The 24,785-nt window shown below is 39.5% G+C and overlaps 2 protein-coding genes across 3 annotated transcripts in view; one reads left to right on the top strand and one right to left on the bottom strand.

Moving 5' to 3' along the window:
* Positions 1–24,785, top strand: part of myoc (myocilin) — a 261,947-nt gene that overhangs the window by 29,359 nt on the left and 207,803 nt on the right. The gene's annotated exons all lie outside the window — the stretch shown is intronic.
* Positions 15,612–24,785, bottom strand: part of LOC309481767 (flavin-containing monooxygenase 5-like) — a 49,604-nt gene continuing 40,430 nt past the window's right edge. For both annotated transcript variants that reach the window (XM_082146844.1, XM_082146843.1), the window contains 7 exons: positions 24,459–24,647; positions 24,173–24,338; positions 22,293–22,435; positions 20,307–20,506; positions 19,822–20,177; positions 16,522–16,594; positions 15,612–16,407 (listed from right to left, as the gene is read on the bottom strand). In XM_082146844.1, coding sequence (XP_082002970.1) covers positions 15,978–16,407; positions 16,522–16,594; positions 19,822–20,177; positions 20,307–20,506; positions 22,293–22,435; positions 24,173–24,338; positions 24,459–24,647 — 1,557 coding nt within the window. In that variant the 3' untranslated portion in view covers positions 15,612–15,977. The remainder of the gene's footprint in view (positions 16,408–16,521; positions 16,595–19,821; positions 20,178–20,306; positions 20,507–22,292; positions 22,436–24,172; positions 24,339–24,458; positions 24,648–24,785) is intronic.

Here is a 24,785-nt window from a genome sequence, read left to right as displayed (position 1 = left end):
ACCGAGATCTTGGTAATTAACAACATGTAAGAATGGTCAGTTGACTCACCTGCAGTTTTCTGGGTCTCCAGAGACTTGCCCTTATACGTGTTGAAAAGGCTAAGGGTTGCATACTTTGTTTTGCCATCCTTTGCCTTGGTGCTCTGCCCTGACTTCTCGGACATTTCGCTGGAAACTCATTGAGTCTGGTCCTGCGGCCTCACCCCTCAGAACCAGCCCCTTAGGAAGAGACCAAGAAATGAAAGACTGAGTGAGCTGACAGTAAAACCAGACACTTTCTCTAATATTTACCTGCATTTATGTAACATTTATGTAAGTGTTAAGCTATATTTCCTGAGCAAGCTACAATGCAATAACCAGGAGACATTATCTATGTTCCCATCCACCTATTTGTATGCACATTTTCATCATTCACATATATTTGTATTTTTTTATGCTGGATGGAAACACCAAAATGTGTATAAATTAAAAAGATGCAAATAAAATGAAAAAATTTAAAACTGAGCTCAGAGTCGGATAAACTTTATCCGATAAGAAAACATGCGCATAAACAATGGAAACAGAAACGTCAAATTCTTCAATGCGCATAAAAAAAATTACGAGGACGGAAAAACTGGACCAACCAGCAGACTGATCTCGTTGCACAGCATGCTGTTTTGGTTGTTCTGAAATGCTTGAGCAAAGTCTGTCGTCAAAGGGGTTCAGTATAATTACCTCCCAAAATTGTCTTACACGAAGGTGCTCCCAAAGAGCAGCATCTGCCTCTGAAAGCAAGATAACTTGGCGTCATCTGCGCACTCTGCGGTGCAAGTAATTTATTATGTACGAAATTGTTATATACAGTGGCTTCTCCTACTGCAGAAACTTCCATTTTTCTTGGTGATATTATTTTACGGCGTTTTTTCAAGAAGTGACGATTTTGTTATCTTTGACTCACTGGATGGAAACGGTGCTTTATTCACAATCTTTGGATGGAAAAAGCTATTATAGAGCAACTACAGGGAGAAACCGACAAATGTGCATGTAAGCAAGTAATTCTCCCTAAACACAGCATTTGCGAATGATAGCCATTATACTTGTTACACAAACATAACTAAATTTAATTTAGTGCTTCAAACTGGGAGGTTTATTTAAGGCCAAGGCCCTTACTTGCAGAAAATAACAGATTAAGTGCACAATCAGTCTTTTATTAAACTTTCCAACTTCCTGCTTGAGGCAGAATCTTATGTGCTGAATATATTTTACACACACTAATGATTTCAAAATTAGGCTTGGGTATCGAGTATCGAGTATCGATTGGAACCGGGACTAGCTTTGCGATTTTCCCGGAATCGTTCAAAAGTTTAAATTTCGATTCCTAGTTTCGATTCACAGTCCGCCGACCGGAAGAAGAAACCGCTGTCTAAGTCATTTCTAGCCCTATTCTGAACTGAAGTAACTACATAATCGATTTCAAACTGCCAAATGTTAACTGGCTGACACTTTAGTTAAACATTTGTAACGTACACACGGCATGGTAAATGCGTGTACTAGCACAGGTGTAAGCGTATATTGATTGTTATGCTAAACTGCGAACCGACACATTTTATGAGACGCTGTGTGAGTTGCCTTTTTAACTCACACAGCATCTCATAAAATGTATTCAGAGCAAACAACCCTGACGTTAAACCTTAAAAACTTACTTATATGATGTTTTCTTATTCTTCGGTATCTCGCAAGTTGCAACCATATTCTCTCGTCCTCTGCTCGTCCGTTTGAAAACTGCGCGCGATGCCGGCGAACGTAAAAAAATATATATTCATGAAAACACATTTACACATGCAGAGCTGCCAACTCTCACGCATTTACCGTGAGACTCACGCAATTGACAATTTTCACACGCTCTCATGCCACACATCCATTTTCTCACGCACAATAAAATCGTGAAGCAAAGAGGACACGGAGACCGACAGACTAGACAGAGCAGTTACTTTATGATATACAAAAAAATCTCAGCTCTCAGATTCTGTCAATTTTATTACGAAATTCAAACAATAAATACCGTTTTGGCGCTTGTAAATGTGGAGATTTACAGATCCCTAGCGCACGTGAACCGATCATCTCGACTAGCAGCTAATAGTAAAAAAACACGAACACTGTTGAAAGATACAGTAGGCTACAACTTACCTAAATGTATATTCCTCATACATAAAATCGATCAATCAGTGTTTTTTATCAGCGTGAAGAGGTCAATAACACAGCTGGAGAACAATTATGTCATATTTACCTCAGGAAAGCCATTTAATGAACATAATATAGGCTATAGCACTAGTTGGCAAGAAAAAAAGAGCTATAGAGAGTATTTAGCTAAATATGTGTAGCCTACTATATTACATATTATATTTGTACTTATATCATTAAATAAAGTTGTTATTATAATAAATAAAAAAACGCATTATTTTAATTTGAGTTATTTTTAACCTTAAATAATACTGCCAGCTGATAGGGCTCTCTGTATGTTTACAGCATTAGGTGAGTTGTTTTTTTCTTGAGAAAAATTAACGCCTATCTTGAGTACCTAATATTTATCCAAATGAGTCAATATTAAATCAAATCACAATAACTGAATTGAAATGAAATAATAAAAAAGCGTAAATTACCAGAAATTGTACCATGTAAACATTGTAACATGTAACATGTTGTCACTAAACCTAATAAAATTCAGTTTAGTTACTAAAATGTTAGTGACAATCACAATACAATACACTTATTGTGATGCAAATTTTTTTATATTTCAATTGATGGAGAAGGTCAGACTATTTCCTTCAGAAAGACTGTTGGTTAGCTAGCTCATTTAAAATGTCCTAAAAAAGTTGTTTAAAATAGATTTGATATTTATATTGTAGTTGAAAACAGCCCTGTGAGAAATTCATAGTAAATTTCATAAAAAGTAAAAAATTCATAGAATTAAAATTGATCTAAACTTTTTTGACCCTGCCTCTTAAAAGAATCGGAATCGAGAATCGTTAGGAACTGGAATCGAAACAAGGAATCGGAAACGGAATCGTTCAAATTCAAACGATACCCAACCCTATTCAAAATATCAACCAATTAGTTTGCCTGGCCAACATACAGTATCTGTCTATTACTAGTTGCGTGTCCTTGAAGCAGATGGACTGCAAAGGGAGTCAGAACTCTACATCTTTAAATCTCAGTGGTTTAAATCAATGATGAATATCATGTTGCCATGCTAATGTCAGTGTAGATAGTGAATTGACAGTAAAGGAGGGGGTGCATAAATCTACAGTGAGCCACATGGGGCTCCATTCATAATTGATGTGTTGCGAGTCCTTATGCCAAGACAGCACAGTAGAAGCAACAGGGTCACCTCAACATGTCCATACACAATACTGGTCTGCTCACTAAGAAATGTGAATGCCACACTGTATCTTCATAACTATTTATTAGGGCTGTGCAATTAATTGAATTTCGATTTCGACTCCCAACGATCACCAAAATAGTACAATCGAGTAAAAACGATTATTTTGCATTGTTCTGTTTTGCCAGAACACTCTTATTTTGTCTCGTGTTCTGAATGACGCGCACCTCCGCCCCTCCCGAAGTCGTAAACTCTCTCAGCTTGAATGTTTAAACTGATAAGACTTGAAGTGAAAATTATCAATTTTAGTTACGATGCAATGCTGGCCCGATTGTGCAAGTGACAATTCCGTCATGTCCCGACTCCTAAACGCGAGAGTGTAGTTTCAACGCTTGCTTTGTCCAACCCATTTTGAGAGACAGAGAGAGAGAAGACGCAGCACCGCTGAACACTCACACGGTTTGTGAAATTGAGTCTTTGCGAATGTTTTAAAACGATAGATTTCATTTTATAATCTGTGTGGATTAATTTAGGCTACTCATACAATCTACTTGCTAAAGTGAATCAATGTTTGTGGGGGAATTTCTCGCATTATAAGTGGTAGACCTGCGGGAAATTTAAAATACTTATTGAAGTATTATCTGTTGTAGCCTATTACTTATTTTAATAGTTCAAAAAGTACAATAAATGTTCAAATTTCGATTTAAGAATTGTTGAAAGGTGTCTTTTTAATAAATGCAACACGTTCCCAAAGTCATGTGAAATAATCGTGATTTCAATACTGATCAAAATAATCGTGATTATGATTTTTTCCATAATCGACCAGCCCTACTATTTATTTATTGTGCAATCCAGAACAGAATAAATTAACACTAAAATCTTCAGAAGCTGTTAGAAATTCACAGCTTTAATATGAAATCAAACAATGAATGCTGAAGCAATGAGTATACATTTTTAAACAGTTGATCACTTCTAGGACAGAGTTAAAAGGGAAATCTCATGACAAAACAAATTAGTGGTGCGATATGTATCTATGCTGCTAACATCGTAATATTGTTTTAACGATGTACGATCTGACATCAAGTAGCCCATGTACCTCAGTTTACAAACAGACCTAGAGAGTGCACGCATACACTAACTGATGTAGAGCCCTGCATTTCAGCCCGAGCCCGACGGGCCCCGACTTTTTTACGCCCCTAGGGCCGGGCTTCGGGCCAATTTTCACGTCATAGTTCACATGCGGGCCGGGCCTCGGGCCTTTTTTGGGTTATCCTTCTTTTTATATTTTTAGACATTAATTAAAAAAATATGAGAAGTTGACGTCGACGATAGAAAAACAAACATAGAAAGACATTTAATAACCTCATAACTTTCATAATCGTAAAATTACACTGACATTGATGACAGTCTCACGCACGCACACACACACAGAAGGTTTCCCGTCAGCGCAACCAACGATTCACCTCATGTGCAAATAATGGAGAATATTAAGAGAAAAATCGCAGAGTGATAGAAGAGATGACTGGGTTAAAATTTTCCACTGTGGATGCTATTCTTTTTCTCCACGATGCTCTGTAGAGACTGTTCTAACTTTTCGTTTGATTGGACTTTATTTCCGTTTAACTGTTGGAAACTACTGGAAAAAAGAATGGCCATGTTCTGTGGTGCATTTTTTAGGTAAGATAACCTGCAAGTTTGTTTTTGATTTATTTAATTTAATTTGTTTAGATTGGCTATTGCTCATTTCGTTTGCGAGCGCTGTTGCGAGCAGCCTGAGCCTGCCTCAGTATTTCAAAAAAAAATGTACTCACTGTGGTTTAATAAATAAACATTAAACTAACTGTCTGTGTGATATGCTTGAAGTGTTTTATATCTATGGATTTTATTGTAGCCAAGTAAAGTATTAGCGTTGATTTGAGAGGCTAAATTGATCAAACATGTTTTACTCGCTGTTGGCTCGGCTTGCTTGGTCGTCATTTATTAAATTTTTTTTAATGCTCCAAACATTTGTCTAAATTAACTTAATAAAGAAATGAAAAGAAAATAAACATAACGAACAAAATGGACATATTTTAATGGCTGCAAATAGGGTAGGCTGCCGCTGTAAAAAAAAAAAAAAAAAAAAAAAAAACCGGCCTCGGGTCGGACTCGGGCTGATAATTCTGATGAGCTGTCGGACACGGGTCGGGCTCGGGCCTAGATTTGAGGCCCGTGCAGGGCTCTAAACTGATGTAGTCTAGTAGGTTGGACTAGTCCACTTGCGTATTTTTCAATATTCAAGACGGGGGCAAAAATACCTCTGTATTACTTATATTTATATCACTTAACATAGTTAATATCACATTAAGTGCAGTTTCTCTTTCAAATATCAACATGATTACAAATGTGATTTAGATTTTATACAACAATTTAATAAACAAGAAGTTAATATTGAGGGACTCACATTTTAGACACAATATTGCCTGATTTTGCTCTATTACACCAACGAAAATAACTCCAAAGCCACAGGACTGTTGAGTCTCTGAGAAACACACGGCAGTGAAAGAATGAGTAGTTTTAATTAATGCTTCATTGACTCATTAAAGGGACAGTTCACCCCAATTTTTTTAATTCTGTCATTAAAGGGATAGTTCGGCCAAAAATTATATTAAACCCATGATTTACTCACCCTCAAGCCGTTCGAGATGCATATGTCAATCATTTTTCAGACGAACACATTTTCAGTTATTTTAGAAAATGTCTTAGATCTTTCAGTGGTTATAAAGTCAAGTTATGGGGTCCACCTCCTTCAAGTCCCAAAAATGTGCATGCATCCTTCACAAAAGTAATCTATCCGGCTCCAGGGGGATAAACGAAGGCCTTCTGAGGGTAATCCGTGCGGTTTTGTCGTAAAAATATACATATTTAAAACTTTATAAATGAAAATAACTGGCTTCCGGCAACGGTCGACTCGCGTTCACGGGAGATGGATGCCGGCGTAGGACGTAGCGTAGGAACTGCACGATTGATTACGTTTTTACAAAAAATATATTTTTACGACAAAACCCGCACGGATTACCCTCAGAAGGCCTTCGTTTATTCCCCTGGAGCCGGATGGATTACTTTTGTGAAGGATGCATGCACATTTTTGGGACTTGAAGGAGGTGGACCCCATAACTTGACATTATAACCACTGAAAGATCTAAGACATTTTCTAAAAAAACTGAAAATGTGTTCGTCTGAAAAATGATTGACATATGCATCTTGAACGGCTTGAAGGTGAGTAAATCATGGGTTTAATATCATTTTTGGCCGAACTATCCCTTTAATTACTCACCCATGTCGTTTCAAACCCATAACGACTTTCGTTCATCTTCAGAACACAAATGAAGATCTTTTTGATGAAATCAGAGCTTTACGTCCCTCCGTTTACAGCTACCACTTTTACGCTTCAGAAAGTTCATCAGGATCGTCATAAAGAGCGGTTTTGTCCAAATTTTCTGAAGAGACATCAAGTCAAGGCAAACTAATTGGTTGATATTTTGAATCATTAGTGTGTGTAAAATATATCCAGCACATAAGATTGTGCCTCAAGCAGGAAGTTGGAAAGTTTAATAAAAGACTGATTGTCCACTTAATATTTTAGTTATTTTCTGCAAGTAAGGGCCTTGGACTTAAATAAACCTCCCAGTTTGAAGCACTAAATTAAATTTAGTAATGTTTGTGAAACAAGTATAATGGCTATCATTCGCAAATGCTGTGTTTAGGGAGAATTGCTTGCTCACATGCACATTTGTCGGTTTCTCCCTGTAGTGAACTTCATTAGTGAACTTATGAACTTCATTTGTCCAAATTTGGCTTGATTGCTTAAGATGAACAGATTGAATTTAGGCTTTTAATTCACATATAAACATTAATCATCTCACACATCAGTTGTGGTAAATGCAAGCTTAAGCATGTTCGCTTGACGTGCGAGAACCAACGAGGTTCATTCTTGTGTTACGCAGCACGTTTGAGCTTCTGCAAGAACCAATGTGGTTTGTTCTCGTGTTACGCAACACGTTAGAGCTTCTGCAAGAACCAATGAGGTTTGTTCTCGCATGTTCAGTTGAGCTTCTGTTTTTGTTCGCTGATCAATGTTTAATGAATAAATTACTAATGACTAAATTAGATCCAAGTCTCCAGAAAAATTGGACTAGACTGCTCAATTAATTTGGATTAGTTTTACGATCACTTGGGTAACTTTTTGAAGCGTCAAAGTGGTAGTTGCGTAGCTGACAACGGGGGGACAAAAGGATCTGAGATTTACAAGCCATTGGGTAATTAAAGAAATGTTTTAGTCGCCTAGCTTGAGATTGGGTCGCATATGTGAGTGATTTACTCGCATAGTAGAGGGCTGAAAAGATCTTCATTTGTGTTCCGAAGACGAACGGAACTTATGGTTTTGGAATGACATGAGGGCAATTAATGATATAATTAAAATTTTTGGGTGAACTAACCCTTTAAGGGCCGTTCACATATCGCATCTAAAAACGTAGAAGCATCGGGCATGGAAGAGGCACAGCTAGACTCTTAAGATATTGACCAGGTAATGTTTCACGATTTCATCCAAATATTAGGCTACTGCATAGTCTACTGAACTAATGATGATTGTAATAGGATAAGTTTGTCAAGTGTTAGACTACTTTATAATAATAAAGTAGCCTACCACATATGCTGGCTTATAACGTTTTTACATGATTGCAGCTAAATCACAAGTAAATAGTCTATAGTCTAGGCACTGTATAATTTCATTTGTGTTTTTTGATTGTAATGTAAACATTACAAAATGCCAGATGACATCAATAAAGTTAAATGTACGTCGCATTATTTCATAACATTGGCCGTTATGATGTCATTAGACATGATTATTGCAATTTATCATAATAGTTTGTAAATTGTGCTTGTTTACACTATTTACAACCTCTAGGCTTATTTATGTCCTGATAATTATGTGAGATCATACACATTTGTATCTAAAATCGTATAAGCCACTAATACACACATATGAATGTGTAAAAGGACAAACAAACTGAAGCCTACAAATAACGGCAGTATGTTGTGACTTATATCAGTTTTGTTACACGATTTCCCGACTTCGCAGTAAATATTACATTATAAACTCAGCAAAAAAAGAAACGTCCCTTTTTCAGGACTGTGTATTTCAACAATAATGTTGTAAAAATCCAAATAACTTTACAGATCTTCATTGTAAAGGGTTTAAACAATGTTTTCCATGCATGTTCAATTACCCATAATCAATTAATTAACATGCACCTGTGGAATGGTCGTTAAGACCTTAACAGCTTACAGAGAGTAGGCATTTAAGGTCACAGTTCTAAAAACGCAGGACACTAAAGAGACTTGTCTACCGACTGTGAAAAACACCCAAAGAAAGCTGCCCAGGGTCCCTGCTCATCTGCGTGAACGTGCATTAGGCATGCTGCAGGGAGGCATGAGGACATGCTGATGTGGCCAGGGCAATAAATTGCCATGTCCGCACTGTGAGACGCCTAAGACAGTGCTACAGGGAGACAGGAAGGACAGCTGATCATCCTCGCAGTGGAAGACCACATGTAACAACACCTGCACAGGATCGGTACATCCGAATATCACACCTGCGTGACAGGTACAGGATGGCCACAACAACTGCCCGAGTCACACCAGGAACACACAATCCCTCCATCAGTGCTCAGACTGTCTGCAATAGGCTGAGAGAGGCTGGACTGAGGGCTTGTAGGCCTGTTGTAAGGCAGGTCCTTACCAGACATCACCAGCAACAATGCCGCCTATGGGCACAAACCCACCTTCGCTGGACCAGACAGGAGTGGCAAAAAGTGCTCTTCACTGATGAGTCACGGTTTTGTCTCACCAGGGGTGATGGACGGATTCGTGTTTATCGTCGAAGGAATGAGCGTTACACCGAGGCCTGTACCCTGGAGCGGGATCGATTTGGAGGTGGGGGGTCCGTCATGGTCTGGGGCGGTATATCACCTCACCATCGGACTGAGCTTGTTGTCATTGCAGGCAATCTCAATGCCTTGCGGTACAGGGAAGTCCTCCCTCATGTGGTACCCTTTATGCATGCTCATCCGGACATGATCCTCCAGCAGGACAATGCCACCAGCCATACTGCTCGTTCTGTGCGTGAGTTTCTGCATGACAGCAATATCAGTGTTCTGCCATGGCCAGCGAAGAGCCCGGACCTCAATCCCATTGACCATTGAGCACGTCTGGGACCTGTTGGATCGCAGGGTGAGGGCTAGGGCCATTCCCCCCAGAAATGTCCAGGAACTTGCAAGTGCCTTGGTGGAAGAGTGGGGTAACATCTCACAGCAAGAACTGACAAATCTGGTCCAGTCCATGAGGAGGAGATGCACTGCAGTACTTCAAGCAGCTGGTGGCCACACCAGATACTGACTGGTACTTTTGATTTTGAGCCTCCCTTCATTCAGGGACACATTATTCTATTTATGTTAGTCCCATGTCTGTGAAACATTTTTAGTTTATGTCTTATGGTGTTGACTCTTTTAGTGTTCATACAAATATTTACACACATTAAGTTTACTGAAAGTAAAAACAGTTGAAAGTCAGAGGACGTTTCTTTTTTTGCTGAGTTTATATCCACTTTTATGCCGATGTTTATGTTTTATTTTCAGTCATCTTCTTCGCCACTTGAAGAATCTTCCGAGTCCCCTCCCGAAACAGGGAGAGGACGAGGAAGACGCCGAGGGAGATGCCTTTCAGTTTATCGCTCTCCCTTTTCCTCTTCCGAGTCTCCTCCGACAAAACCTTTGACTTCTTGGGTTTCGCTGCTGCTTCAGCCATGACAAAACATACGCATGAAAGCAAACGCTGGTTGGTCTCTCACCTCCGAATTTAAGGAAGTGGTGGGGGAAGTGACGTATGCCGTAAAGCAGTCGAATGTTGTAGTTCTTTTTGTGCTCGGGTTACTACCCGAACTTATGTAGTGCCAGGAAAAGCGATACAGACCCTGTCAGGCTATGGCAGACGTGTCATTCAACCTATTGTAAGTCGATGTACCATCACAAGGGTCTTCAAAATATTGTCTTATTGTTATCGAGATATAATTTTGTTCATATCGCACACTCGTAATATGTACAAATAGTGCAGAAAACTAAAACCATGCAAACCAGCTCCACAAAAAGGAAAAGTCACATGACAAGACAGGAGTAATGAAAGACAAGGTAAAATGAAAGTGAAAGCACTGCAGTCATCTTTTACTTTAGGTTATAGCAAACATTTCAATGAGGAAAAATTGTGCGCAGCTTCACCAGCTAAATGCCAACTTCCCTTCAATCCAGACTTCAAGAGCCATCATCAATACTAGGGATGCACCGAATATTCGGCCACCGAAAATTTTCGGCCGAAAATGGCCCAAAAGTGCATTTTCGGTTTTCGGCCGAAAGACTTTTATCACCGAAACAATACGGCCGAAATGTTGTGATGACGCAAACAGCAGATACCGCGACCTGCACGTGCTTGTCTGAAGCAACATATCTGCGGTGTGGACGTATTTCAATATATCTGAGAGTGACCCACAGACAGCGATTTTCAAAACACAGACATCCCAAGTCTTCCGGAAGTTCCGGGAGTCTCCCGCGTATTGATAGCGACTCCCTGATGCCCGCAAATTAGTTTAAATCTCCCGGAATCGCGAGCGAGCATGAGCGCGCAGATGTAGCGCGCGCGCGCGGCAGAGAGAGGGAGCGAGAGACCTTGCGTGTACCAGAGCAGCCGTCATTTATCAGAGGTGTGTGTGTTTACCTTGGCTGTTTATGGTTTTTGCAACTCACGTCCATGAGCATATAGCTGCAGATATTATTATGGGCTATGGCAGTATTGACCTAAATGCACTTTGTTTTTATGAGAGAACATTTCATTTTTAAACCTTTCTGCAGGCCAGTAGGCTTTTACATTATTATTTAATGTACACATGAGTGGGGTCAAGTTAAACATTTAATTTTATACTTTGCAATGTGCTAAATAAATATTTGCCTAAAATTTTAATTGATTTATTCTTTGAAACTTTAATATTAATTTATGCAATGCCTTGATTATAGTAAAGTTAGTACACAGGCATAGCCATAAATGCAATGGTACTAATAATTGGCATAATTTATTTCGGTGTTTCGGTTTTCGGCCTTAGTTTCCTCTTTTTCGGTTTTCGGCCAAGAATTTTCATTTCGGTGCATCCCTAATCAATACAGCTGCCTGGTTTATTGTAGAGGGAAGAAAGGTTAAAGATAGCTAAACTCAACCGAAGGGACCACGCAAAGTCTAGGGTATCATTCAATTGCCTCTTTATTCCATACTGCCAGGAGCCAGAGACAGACAGATGAGTGGATAAAACCCCCTAAAGAGTGCGAGTCATTTTTGGATGTCTAAGACCAAAATGGTTAAGGCTGGAAAACGTGCCTCTTAGGCACAGAATTCCAGGCTTGTGACACATTTTACTTGCGTTGTAAACAGAGGAACACTAACATACAGTAGGGTGTTGGCCTAGTTGTATTAAGTAATGAAGAACTTGGTCTGAGATGGCGAGATTCACTTGGTTTCAATTAAAACATCTTTATTCTTTCAACCCCAACCTCTGACATCCATTCACACCCCCTTCACCAGGCCATCTGCCTCCCAAATACATAAGCCAATTGCTGCTTTCCTCTGATATTCCCAAATGTGCAACCAAGCAATCACTGCACTGAGCCGCAGCCCCTGAGGGATGAGTTAAGTCAATATCTTTTCAATAAATTGGTGAGGGGCATTCTTAAAGCAGTGAAGAAAGCAGTCTTATATGATACCTCACAGCTCAAACAGATCCACAGTTACCAGGACATTCACTTGATCTGCTGTTCCTGCAGCTTCATTCCTTTCTTTGTTAAAAACACCCATCAAGGCTGGTCTTGTTTCAACCAATGGTGTCCTTGGTGGCATTTCCTCTTATGAACATGTAGAGTTACTTTAAGTGGAAGTTAAATGATCAAGTCTTCCTCCACTGATGCTCAAGTATCTATCTGTTTCTGTTGAAAGACTCTGTTGTGCTTTGACCCCAAAATCTTCTGACTTGCTCAGTTTAATGCCGTTTTCACAAAATCTCATGGATCTACGGTTTCAAGGCCCACAAAACATCATGCATAGAGAAGGAATGAGTAATTTGTGATGTGGATCACACAAGAATGAAGTTCCCATTAAGATAGCTGCTGATGGCAAGATGAAAGTTTAACCCTTAAAGCCTGACATATGAAAAAGTCAGAACATTTAGGCCTATATCAAATATAAAAAAAGTGGAAAGGACTTCCCTATTCTCGGAATTAGAATAACTTAAAACTTTATAGTTATTGTCACTGGTGTGAACAGGCCTTTAGTAAGATCATATCGAAATGATTAGTCTTATGATAAAAGCCTGTAGTTTTTATTGTGGAGGCAAGGCATGTAAATGCAATGAAATACAAATGATGATAGAGAGACATAGAAATAAATGTTCCTATATATATATATATATATTTTTTTTTTAAACCCTCATTTTATACTCCATTACAAAATGGTTTTTCTAAAAATATGGATAATAAAGCAACCCTAAGCTGCTTCAGTCCAGTAATGCTCATCTTGAAATATTACTATAGGTTATGTTTACTTCATTCAATATTTCACAGCAAAAAGACACATGACCTGAAGGTAGACATTTTTTACAATTATACTAAAAGGACTTTTTACTTGCTAAAAAACGTATTAATTATAAATCAGAAGGAGAAGGCATCTAGAATGTTTTTGAGCAAAGTATTGTTGATAATTTAGCAGCTTTCATGCATCAAATATAACAGAATGTAAAGGGTTAAATCACAAGCATATGCTTGATAAGTCAATATGGTGGGGAATAAGCATGCAGTACTACTGTGTGCATCTTGCATGTGGTAAAGTGGAAGTTGTGGCTGCTCGTTTGCATGCACAGATTTTAATGTTTTGTTTGATGTATCTGTAATAGTCATGTGAGCCATCACCTTTGGCTAACCTACCTCTGCACAACCAAGAATAGGACACTGGATAACTAGTGTCTTCCTCATGACTGCGAAATTGCCTTTCAGTTTTAAAATGCAACAATATAACTACCAAATTGAGGTCGTGTGGATGCAACAAACATTATTTAACAAGTCAAACCATTTCCCAAACTCAACCAATTTTGCCGACAAAATTAGTCATTTATTGAAATGGGCTGGTCAAGTGGGCCCTGTGTGAGGTGGCCTCCAAACCCCCATTCTTCCCCCAAATTCTGCCTCCGGCAATCATCTTTACTCAATGTCTACACTAAACCTGCCCATATTAATGCTGACCTGTGTGAGAGAACAAGAAAACGGGTTTTGTTTGCGTGATTTGTCGTTGCTCATGGCAGTGCTAACATTAGCTAGACTATTCTTTTCTCTTCATACACTAACGTTACAGCAGCAGCACATTGATTAACCGTTAACATACCTGTCTCCGCCGGTCCCGTCACTCTCTTCAGGAATATCGTTTATTCCGTCCAGAGGGTCTGAGTCCTGGTCCTTTGTATTGTGTTGGAGCGTGTGTGTGTATGTGTGTGAGAGAGGCCGGCTGTGGATTACAAAAGCTCGTGCTATGCTAGTCCCAGCTAGCCGAGCGGTTAGCGACCCACAAAACCTCCTCCACAAAAGAGAGAGAAGCCCTTTTCTCCCTCTCTCTGTCGTTTTCGTTGCGTTTATCTCTGTCTGGTCGCGCGGCCGGTGTGAGGTGAGCAGTAACGGGCGGTTGGCGGTGTCTCGTGCGCTCGAGAGAGGGCCCCGCTCGCGCCGCGGCCTGTCGCACAATCAAAGATGGCAGAGCGCCAATCCACGAGAGCCTGACGTCACCGCGTACAGGCGCTGCGCAGCGTCAGCGACCACACACGCGCCTTTAACATGTAAGACACAGCAGATGGCGCCCTTTATACTGTTCTATCTATTAAAAAACGATCAAACTATTTTTCTCTTTCCTGTGATAATAAAAAGATCAGATTCATTTTTCAATCCAATCATAAAATCTCTCCTAGAGGGAATTCTTTTTGGAATACACTAATATTAATTGGAAAGAAAGAGGCATGGTTAAATCTACATACATTTTGTATGCTGAATAAAGTTAAATAGGTACACTTTTAAAATACTTTACAATATCTACCCATGTAAAGCGTCCTCATCAAAATTCATGGAAATTGACAACAGATGCTCTTTTTGTACTGTACACGAGCCGACTTTTGATTTACAACTGTGATTATCTTTAACATTGTGGTCTGATGTTTGTTCTTTTTGCCCCAAAAAATGTTAATCATGAGTTATCTCTAAAATATGTTATAGGCCTATGTTCTTTCACACACAGAAGCAAAATGCTTGAATATGTGGTGAACATCTACATTTTGCATAGTAAATATTACATCCATAAACAAAAATTTGTGTGAACAAAAAATGCTATACATGTAATTTATTCTTAATAGAGACGGAGTCGTTGAGAAGTCCTTAAAGTTGATAACAAAAAATAATTCAGTGAATCCTGAATGCGTCCCTAGGGAAAAGGAAAAAATTTTGCTTTAATTTTTTTATCATTCATATTGTTTACTATGTGATCTGTCCCTTGAAGCATTCTTTCTGTATGTTGAAACATATGACTCATTTTGTTGAAATATAATAATAAAATACTGTTCTATCTGTTCTAAATTTCTACACAAAAATGTCAGTGTACATAACCACTCATTAATCAAAAACTCATGTAAGTAATAAAAAAATAAAAAAAAATTGGGGGACAATGTTCTCCAAATAGGTGCTGTAGTCCTTGGTCTCCTGGAAGAAATTAATGAAATTTGTCTTGGACGCTGACCATTTCTTTAGTGTATGTGGATTTTATAAATATCAAACATTTTATAAATATAATAAATAAATAAAATTAACTGTTGAGAAATACAAATATTATTATTATTTTCACACAATTATAAATCTTGAATATGTCTTTTTTCCCTGTTAATACGATTTTTAACATCCACCTCCCAAAAAAATCAATTTGGACACAATAAGCTTTTTATGAGTAGTTGTTTCACCTATTATAATCTATCTCTGGTTATTTGCATAGTATGTTGTTCAAGGAATAGCTCTCCCTAAATAATTCTGTCACCAAGTCCATATGATTTCTTTTTTACTGTGGAACACAAAATATGTTTGGCAGAATGATGGAACTGCTCTTTAATTGTATTGTTTTATTTTTCTTATCAATACAACAAATGATAGGGTAATTTGTTCATAATAATACAGTAACATATTGATATTAATTTGATAAAATTGAGTATGCTCAATGGTTAAAATAGCTTGTGTAGTGCTGAAAATTATATTCATACCTTTCTTTTAATGATCAAAAAGTTTTAATTTATTAAATTTATATTTGTTACATTTTTAATTTGCAAATGCAATGGTAGCTGGAAGTTATTCAGCTATAATTTACAGAATGTAAGAATCTCACATACTTTTTCTTACACTTTACCCTAATTGAAGTACACTTGTTATAATGTTAGATTTCATAGAAAGTATTAAGTTTCTGATTTATATGATCACTGTGTGGTCACTGGCAATGGTACAAAAGCCCTGATCTTGTCGAGGAGCGTTGAAGGGTCTGCTATGAGTGAGTGCAGACTGGCCCTACTGTAATACAGAGCAGAGAGCAGCGCTGCAACAGACACTGAGAATAAGAGTGAATACGAGGAGCGCTGTGACTGCGGCTCCAGTGCACAGCGTGTTTTCAGGGGCTCTGTGACTCGATCCCACTGAGTCAGGATGGCCTGCCGTGCACCTTCCCATCGGCCCGGTCCATGCAAGCGAAACTGGTACGGGGTGCAGGGCCCAAAGATGATGTTCAGAGCCAGTCTAGGGTCTGTCAGGAGCAGCTTCAGGATAGATGGACGGACACCCACTTGTTTAGCCAGTTCATCCATGTAGGGGACGTAGTCCACCTGGATGGTGTGTCTCTGGGCGGCCACATACCTGCATGACAGTATGATTAGGAGTCATCAAGATAGACTTAAATTACATTTCTACATAACTGTAGAAATTGTGTAAATGCTGTGTTATAGTCATGTGAGGTGAAGTGTGGAGAACCTTTGAGTTATTTCGTTCTCTTTTGCTTTAATGTCCTTCATCATTGCACTCATTGGAGGCAGTTTGCACAATCCTATCGAGCATATCACAGTTTGTTACGTACAAAAACTTTTTATGGGTGATTTCATACTGTAATTTCAAAACTCAAAACTGTCAATCCAAAAAGAAAATTAATTGAAAATATAATACATCTTAAGCTCTAGTAGCAAAATTAGTTCGTTTAATTCTACAGGTAAAAACAGAGAAAGGGGGAAAAATGCTCATTAAAATTAGATTACAATGTTTTAAGGTGCAAGAAACCTTTAGTAATATTGTAAGAAGATTATTATTATCATCATCTTTAAAGCAACTGTATGTAGTTTTGCTTAAATATTGCTAATGTTTTCATTTAATTTCACACATTCAATCCCTTAGCACACAATGTATGTGTGAAATTAAATGTTGGCGACACGATAGGCCACACAGCACACAATATACAATGGAGAGCATAGACTATTAAAAGATAGCAGAGATAGGTTTGCAAGGTTGCAAACTTTCAAAAGCTTACCTGCTATGAGATGCATTTATTTGCACAGACACATTGCTGTCTTTCATAATTAACACTTGCAGGGAGGTCCGCTCTGCTTTTGGATGTACTTTTTTTCACGTTAGCCGTAAGACTACAACTAACATCAAGACAGTATAAAAATATCATGAAATTTAGTGATAGGATAGTAGCATGCTAACGTAACCTGAGCCAAAAACAATCGCAACTTGTATCAAAATTTAATTGGGAATTGGGAACTTATGATCGAAAAACGTCCTTGGTTACTAACATAACCTCGGTTCCCTGAGATACTGGGAACGAGTATTGATTTGCTAGACGAGATGGGAAAAACTTTTTCTCAGAATACTGAAGCCTTATAAAATCACGCAGTGAAACGGCACAAGCCTATGGCTCTAAAATCTGGTAAAGGTGGACAGCGAGGACCAGCCGCCCGCCGCACAGATGTCACCAATGGATACTCCACTGGACCACGCCCAGGAAGAGGCCATGCCTCTGATGGAGTGAGCTCTTACTCGATGGGGCACTGAAGGCCCATAGAAGTGTAAGCTAGTGCAATGGCATCCACTGTCCAGCGGGATAATCTTTGCTTCGTGACCGGATGCCCTTTGGTGCGGCCTCCAAAGCACACAAAGATCTGCTCTGAATGTCTGAACTGGGCAGAGCGCTCGATATATATCTCGATATATATACTCTTGAGGCCCAGAAAGGGCAGAGTAAGTGTAACTTTCGCTCATCTTCTGAAACAGGAAGAGCAGCCAGAGTAATGACCTGTGCTCTGAACGAAGTAGAGAGCATTTTAGGCACATAGCTGTGTCTTGGTTTGAGGACGACTTAACAGTCGTAAGGCCCAAACTCAAGGCATGAGCGTGCCCCTTATCCAACAGCTCCTAAAGGGAATACAGTACCTGTGAAATCTCACAGGACGTCGGGTCTTCACTCCTGACTGCGCACCAGTCGGAGAAGACGGATCATTTAAGGGCATAGAGGCGTCTAGTGGACAGGGCTCTAGCCTCAGAAATAGTGTTTAGGACTCTCGAGGGGAGGTTCATAGGCTCCCGTCGAGGGGCCAGAGATGAAGAACCCACAACTCTAGATTGCCCTGTCCTTTGAAAAATATATTGGGTGGTGAGAATTGTCTTCTGAGTCGAAGAAGTCAACCTCTGCCATTCCAAAGACCCTCCAGATCATGTGAACCGTCTGGGGATGGAGTGTCCACTCTTCTGAGGACACATTGCCCCGGGATAGCATGTCCGCCCCTTGGTTCAGTCTGCCCAGCATGTGCGATGCTCTCAGTGAGTGCAGATTGCGTTGTGGCGTCTCACTCACCTCGATCTGAGTCCACCTTGATGGTTTATGTAGGCCGCCACTGCAATGTTGTCCGAACGGACTAAGATGTGATGTCCTTTCAAGTCTGGTGGGAAGGTTCTGAGGGCTCGACCAGGAGCCGGAAGTTGGCCTGCCCTCTCCCAGAGCTCCCCATTCGGCTCATGCTTGAGAGAAAGAGAACGGTGGAGAATGAGGGGAGGAGCCGCAGTGAGAGCGTCAGTCTTTGATGAACGTGGCTTGGCATGGGAGCGGCGTTTTAAAACAAACACTGCGAAAAGAAGCTCTTTTAGATAGAAATATGTTCTATGAGTCTCACCTGATAATCACAGTGGAGAAACGTCATTCTCAGTTGTCGAGCTGTCAGCGCTGTACTCAGCTGCAGTGCCCTCAGCGCTGTGCTCACTCTCGCAGTGCGGGCAGCACTGGGGCATCCCCTTGCTGCAGGGAGAGTGAGACACGCGGGATATAGACCGGCATGAGCACACTTAGTCCCGTTCACTTAGCCCTGCGACTCCATTGTTTCTGCTTCTCTTGTTTTGAGAGAAAGAGAACGGTGGAGAATGAGGGGAGGACCGTGGAGGAGGGGACCGTGAGCACAGCAAGGCGAGACTCATGCAAAGACGTCCGTCTTTGATGAACACGGCTTTTGGGGGCAGGCCCGGCAAGCGGCGTGCTCATAGAAGTGCTGCATTTTGAATCAGACGCTGGAGAAAATAAGCTCTTTTAGAGAATATGCTCTCTAAGATTCACCTGATAGTTGCAGGAGAGGAGCGTCATTCTCAGCCGCTTTTATGAGTAGCTTTATCAAGCCGCTGAGTAAGCTTGATCCACTGCAAGCTCGGCGTCTCGCAGCATTTAATTTTATGAAGCTCTCGCCAAAAGTATATGCCAAAAATGTCTCTTTGGTCTCTAAAGGCCAATTCACAGCGGACCAACATGGACAATTGCTAAAGGTCCTTTCTCAGACATTCCACAACCCTAAAAACACAGATTGAACATGTTCAATCGGCAAAAACAAGCAGGACCAATGGCAACAAATGCTGACAGTGGTAACACTGATCCAACAAAACCTGATGGTGTCTATTGATGCTGGTCGGTGTCTGTCGGAGTATGAATTGGCCTTTAGTCTCTACCATGATGTCCATACTGATAATACTCCTTTGCTAAAGATATGTTGGTGTAACATATTGTGTGACATACTGCTGTAAAGGAATCCACCCTTTTCATGGAATTTAGTGACGTTTTTTGTGGAGTTTTGCAAAGAAAATGCCATTCGCCTTATAAGAAGTCAGTGAACCATCAATGATTTTGAAACTGATATTTCAAGGTTAAAAACTTACATACAGTTGCTTTAATGGATGAATAATGCACATGATTGAAGAAGATCACCCTGTATTTGTAGGAGGTCAGGAGGTCATGTTTGATACCTTTAAAAACACGTGTGGCCCAGCGCGCTTGCATCTCAGAGATGGGCATAATGGCTCCCAGAGGCTGGATCAGACCAATCACGGCTAAAGTTGGGCGCTCTAATGCTGGGGGATACACATATTTGTACAGGGATACCTTGTTCTTTGAGACAGGAATTATATGTGAAGACAGAAAGGGGAATGAGAAAGTGTATCCTGTGGCAAACACCACCAGATCAATGTCATCCTCAACTTTGCCATCCTCAAAAACCACACTTGATCCACGAAACTCTTGCACATTCGGCTTGACCGAGACGGTACCGGAGAGGATCCGGTTTGGTAAATCGTCGTTGACCATGGGATGTTGACTGAAAACTCTGCCAGGTGAAAAAAATACACATACACAAAACAAAACTATAGAACACAATATAATATTGAAAAGAGTATGCTGTATTTAACACTGACCAACATCATCAGAGTCTTGTTTCCTCAAGTGTTCACAGTACCTGTGCACAGGCTGCAGCCCATAGAGCTTGTGGTTGAACCGTTTATTGAGTTGATTCTCTCCCAATTTGTTAGAATATCCAACAGGCAACAATCCAAGAAACCACATTAGTGCTCTGTTATTAAACATCATATCGAAAGGAACACCTTTGTCTCCTACACGATTCAATATCCAAGATCCCTTTCGGGTGCTCAGATAAACCTGAAATTAAAGAGACGGTTTACCTAAAACTAAAAAAATTCTGTCATGATTTACTCACCATCATTTTGCTCTAAATCATTTTCTTCTTAAAGGAACCGTATGTAAGATTGTGGCCAAAACTGGTACTGCAATCACTTTCAAATTACTGTAGAGCGGTGTATCCCCTCCCCCTCCCCCCTGACTCGAGGTTGCCAGTTAGGCTGCAGGATCCAGCAAGAACGTAGGCTGCTACAAGGAGCTTCCAATGGCAAGTGATGAGTCCTACACAGTAATTTTTTTTTTTTGGACTTTGTCACGACGTATTTCGGATTCATAACGAGGTCTTTTAGGTTTCGTAACGTTAGACATTTTTTATCCGACACGTTTATAGCTTCAGCTGTGGTAACTAGAGCAGAGCTGGCAACCCGGATGCCGAAGCACTACTGACTTCGTGATTAGTAGATAGGTGTAGGGTGGAGCATCAGGCCAAATCACAACATGACAACATCAACATCAACATCAGTTGAGGGCTGCAACTTCACTTTTAAATGACAATATCCTGGCCGGACTACTGTTGTCAGTGATATAAGTATTTGAAATGAACATGATTTCTTAATGTCTAGTGACATATCAGGGCCATTTTATGATTAATTGAAATACATTTCTTACATACGGTTCCTTTAATTACTTTTTTTCTTCTGTGGAACACTCAAGGAGAAATTCTGAAGACGCTCTTTTCCATTCAATGGCAATGAATGTGGACTGCAGCTTACAGCTTTCAAAAACGGACAGAAAGCATGTGAATATTTTTTCACAGAAAATCTTACGACTGGTGCGCAAGATTTTCTGTGAAAAAATATTTAAAACAAATTTCATACAAAGCTATGACTTCAGAATACTTTCAATATAGCAAACGAGTCAAACGAATTATATATATATGTATATATATATCTTTTTCGGGACTTGTGTTATGAGTTTTATGTCAGTTTTAAAGCATTAAAGTCTTTTTATATTTACATTTAATCATTTAGCAAGTGCTTTTATCCAAAGCTACTTACAACTAAGAAGAACAATAGAAGCAATCAAACCAATCAACTCTTCATATAGAATATAGAGTTAGTGTTAATGGGTCAAGTGACGAAAAGATGCATCTTCAGCAGTTTCTTGAAAATGGCTAAAGACTCGGCAGCTCGGGTTGAGATCGGTTGGTGATTCCACCAGCTTGGAACAGTCAGGGTAAAGGTCTGTGAAAGTGATTTTGTGCCTCTTTGAGATGGCACCACAAACTGCCGTTCACTTACAGAATGCAAGCTTCTGGAGGGCACATAAGTCTAGTGTGTTTAAGAAAATGGGTGCAGAGCCAGTGGTTGTTCTGAAGGCAAACATCAGTGCCTTGAATTTTATGCGAGCAGCAATTTGCAACCAGTGCAAATTGATGAAGAGAGATGTGATGTGTGCTCTCTTTGAGTCGGCAAAGACCACTGTTGCTGCGGCATTCTTGATCAGTTGCAGAGTTTTTACAGAGCGCTTTATTGCAGTCAGTGCATGTAAAACCACCTTCAAAATTTGCTTTTTGTGTTTTGTCGAAAATAATTGTTAGGAACATCATAAAGGTGTCAAGGATTTTCATTTTTGGTCAAGGTATTCTTTTAAAGTAAAATAAATGTATTGTTTATTATAAATGACATTTTATCAAACAATGTGATTGGTGGGTATTTTACAAAGAAAAATGGAAAAATATATGAAGGCTTTAATAAGAGTATAATTCATACACTATAATTATTTATACTGTATTTGTGGCATTCACCTGTTTGGCCATTCTGCTCAGCTCTACAGCAATATCTCCTCCAGAGTTCCCAATGCCAATCACAACTACCCTCTTCCCTCGCCAATCTTCAGGGTTTTTGTAGTCGCGGCTGTGGAAGAATTTCCCCTTAAACGTGTCTATCCCTAAAGAGAAGATTTGAATAAGCAGCCACTATAATATGGAAAAGATGTATACATATAGGACTAGTTCATCATCCATGAGACTGTGGAAGGCACAGGGTGATACAGGTACATGCAATCTGCTAGCAATCACAACATTTACTATATGGCAAAAGCTGAGTATCTGTGTATGCATTAGCAGTAGCACGTCTGTCTGTCTGTCTGTCTGTCTGTCTGTCTGTCTGTCTGTCTATCTATCTATCTATCTATCTATCTATCTATCTATCTATCTATCTATCTATCTATCTATCTATCTATCTATCTGTCTGTCTGTCTGTCTGTCTGTCTGTCGAATTAAGGCAGTTCTGAAGGCAAAAATGGGTCCAACCTACAAATAAACTGGCTGTGTATATATATATATGTATACAGTCAAAACAAAAATTATTCAGACACCAGATATAATTTTTGATCGTTTTTTACAAGTGGGTGCAGGACAATAGTTCATTTATGTAAGTGAGGATAGCAAAATAAAGTAAACTGTGACATATTATACCCAAAAATTCTTCATACAGTGGACTACCAGTAAAATTGATAAAAAATTGGAACCAAATATTATTCAGACACTTTGACCTGACCATGTTTTGCTTAAGTGTTTTTTCTTTAATTGCTAATGCGACCTTTTAAAGGGTTAGTTCACCCAAAAATGAAAATTCTGTCAGTAATTACTCACCCTCATGTTGTTCCAACCCCGTAAGTCTGTGTTGCACGTCACCACGTAGGCTCACTATTGGCCGACGCTGGTCATGTGTGTGATACGTGGTGACGTGCAACACAGACGCGCTACGCTATTACACTACGTGAAAAGACTCGAGGCCCAGAGAGAAGGAAATGAAAAGTGGAATAAAGTCGTTATTTTTGTTTGTTTTTGCACACAAAAAGTATTCTCGTCGTTTTATTAACTTAAGATTGAGCCACTGGAGTCACTTGGACTATATTAACAATGTCTTAATACATTTTCTGGGCCAGCAAGTTATAGTGTCCATAAGCCTGTGGAGGAGTGATCCAGCACTCAGATTTCATCAAAAATATCTTAATTTGTGTTCCGAAGATGAACGAAAGTCTTACGGGGTTGGAACAACATGAGGGTGAGTAATTACTGACAGAATTTTCATTTTCTGTAATTTCTGTCAGGTTAGTTCTCTCTGTGAACTAACCCTTTAACACCACAGACTGAACAAAATGAAGCATTGCTTGGTAATTGGTTGATCTAAATTGGTATTATCTAATTGTATACTTACATTTCACAGCTGACAACTGACAGCTATTCAACCTAATTCATTTATGAGACAGTCTAAAACTGATTTGATAACTCTGAGTTCTTGTCATATTTTATTACCATTTTCGAAACTATAGCGAATAAACTGTGATAATGTGAGAAATGTTGAAGGTGTCAGAATAAATTTTGGTTTGACTGTATATACTATATATATATATATATATATATAAAAACACAATTTATGTAATTACAATTTATGTAAATGCATATTCTATATTTTGATGCTGAATCATTCTTTGCAAGCTCTGTAAAATTTTTTTAAAGTGTGAGAGGTGTTCCTCTTAATTTTACAACAGAGTTGTGAGGCCTAATAACTCTTGTACAACTAAAGTCCACTATGAGAGTCCCAGATTGGCATTTATTGACTTTATGTTGTTGCACTTTGCACATAGAGTGTGTTTGCTTAGTCATCACATGTACTGCACCTGGAAAGTCCTTTAGAGGGAGGTGAGGGTGACAGTGGTGACCGGTGCAGACCATCACAGCATCAAACACCTGCTTCTCTCTCCGACCATCATTGGACTCCGTCTCTACATCCCACTGACCAGAGTGAGGGAAGTCTGGCCTTGGGGTAACATGAAGGACTTTTGTCTAAGAAACAAACAATTTTTTTTTTAAATTTGTTAACCTTTGAAACCCCTATAACCTAAGACATATATGAGATACAGTAAATTTTTAACTTCACAGTTCACATAAGCTTTCAGGCCAGACCTGGAAACGGATGTGCCGTTTGAGCTGGAAGTGCTCGGCGTACATTCGGAAGTAGTCCATGATGAGGGAGTTGTGCATGTAGTTTGGGAAGTGGGCAGGGATAGGGAAATCACTGTAGCACATCATCTCCTTTGAAGTGTTGATAATCAATGAGTAGTAAATACTAGCATGATCTGGATCTGGATTTTCCTAAGATGGAAAGACAAGAAGCAAACTGCATCAGTTTCTCACAACATATTGTTTATTGATGGTCTGCAATGAACTGTGCCTCAGGGTTTCGGTGCTAGGCGAACTTATTTACTTATTTTCTTTAACTTCAAGGAATTC

Source organism: Leuciscus leuciscus (genome assembly GCF_965113295.1).
Source record: "Leuciscus leuciscus genome assembly, chromosome: 19".
Lineage (NCBI taxonomy): Eukaryota > Metazoa > Chordata > Actinopteri > Cypriniformes > Leuciscidae > Leuciscus > Leuciscus leuciscus.
Note: the sequence above shows the minus strand (reverse complement) of the source record. Positions and strands in the feature narration are given on the sequence as shown.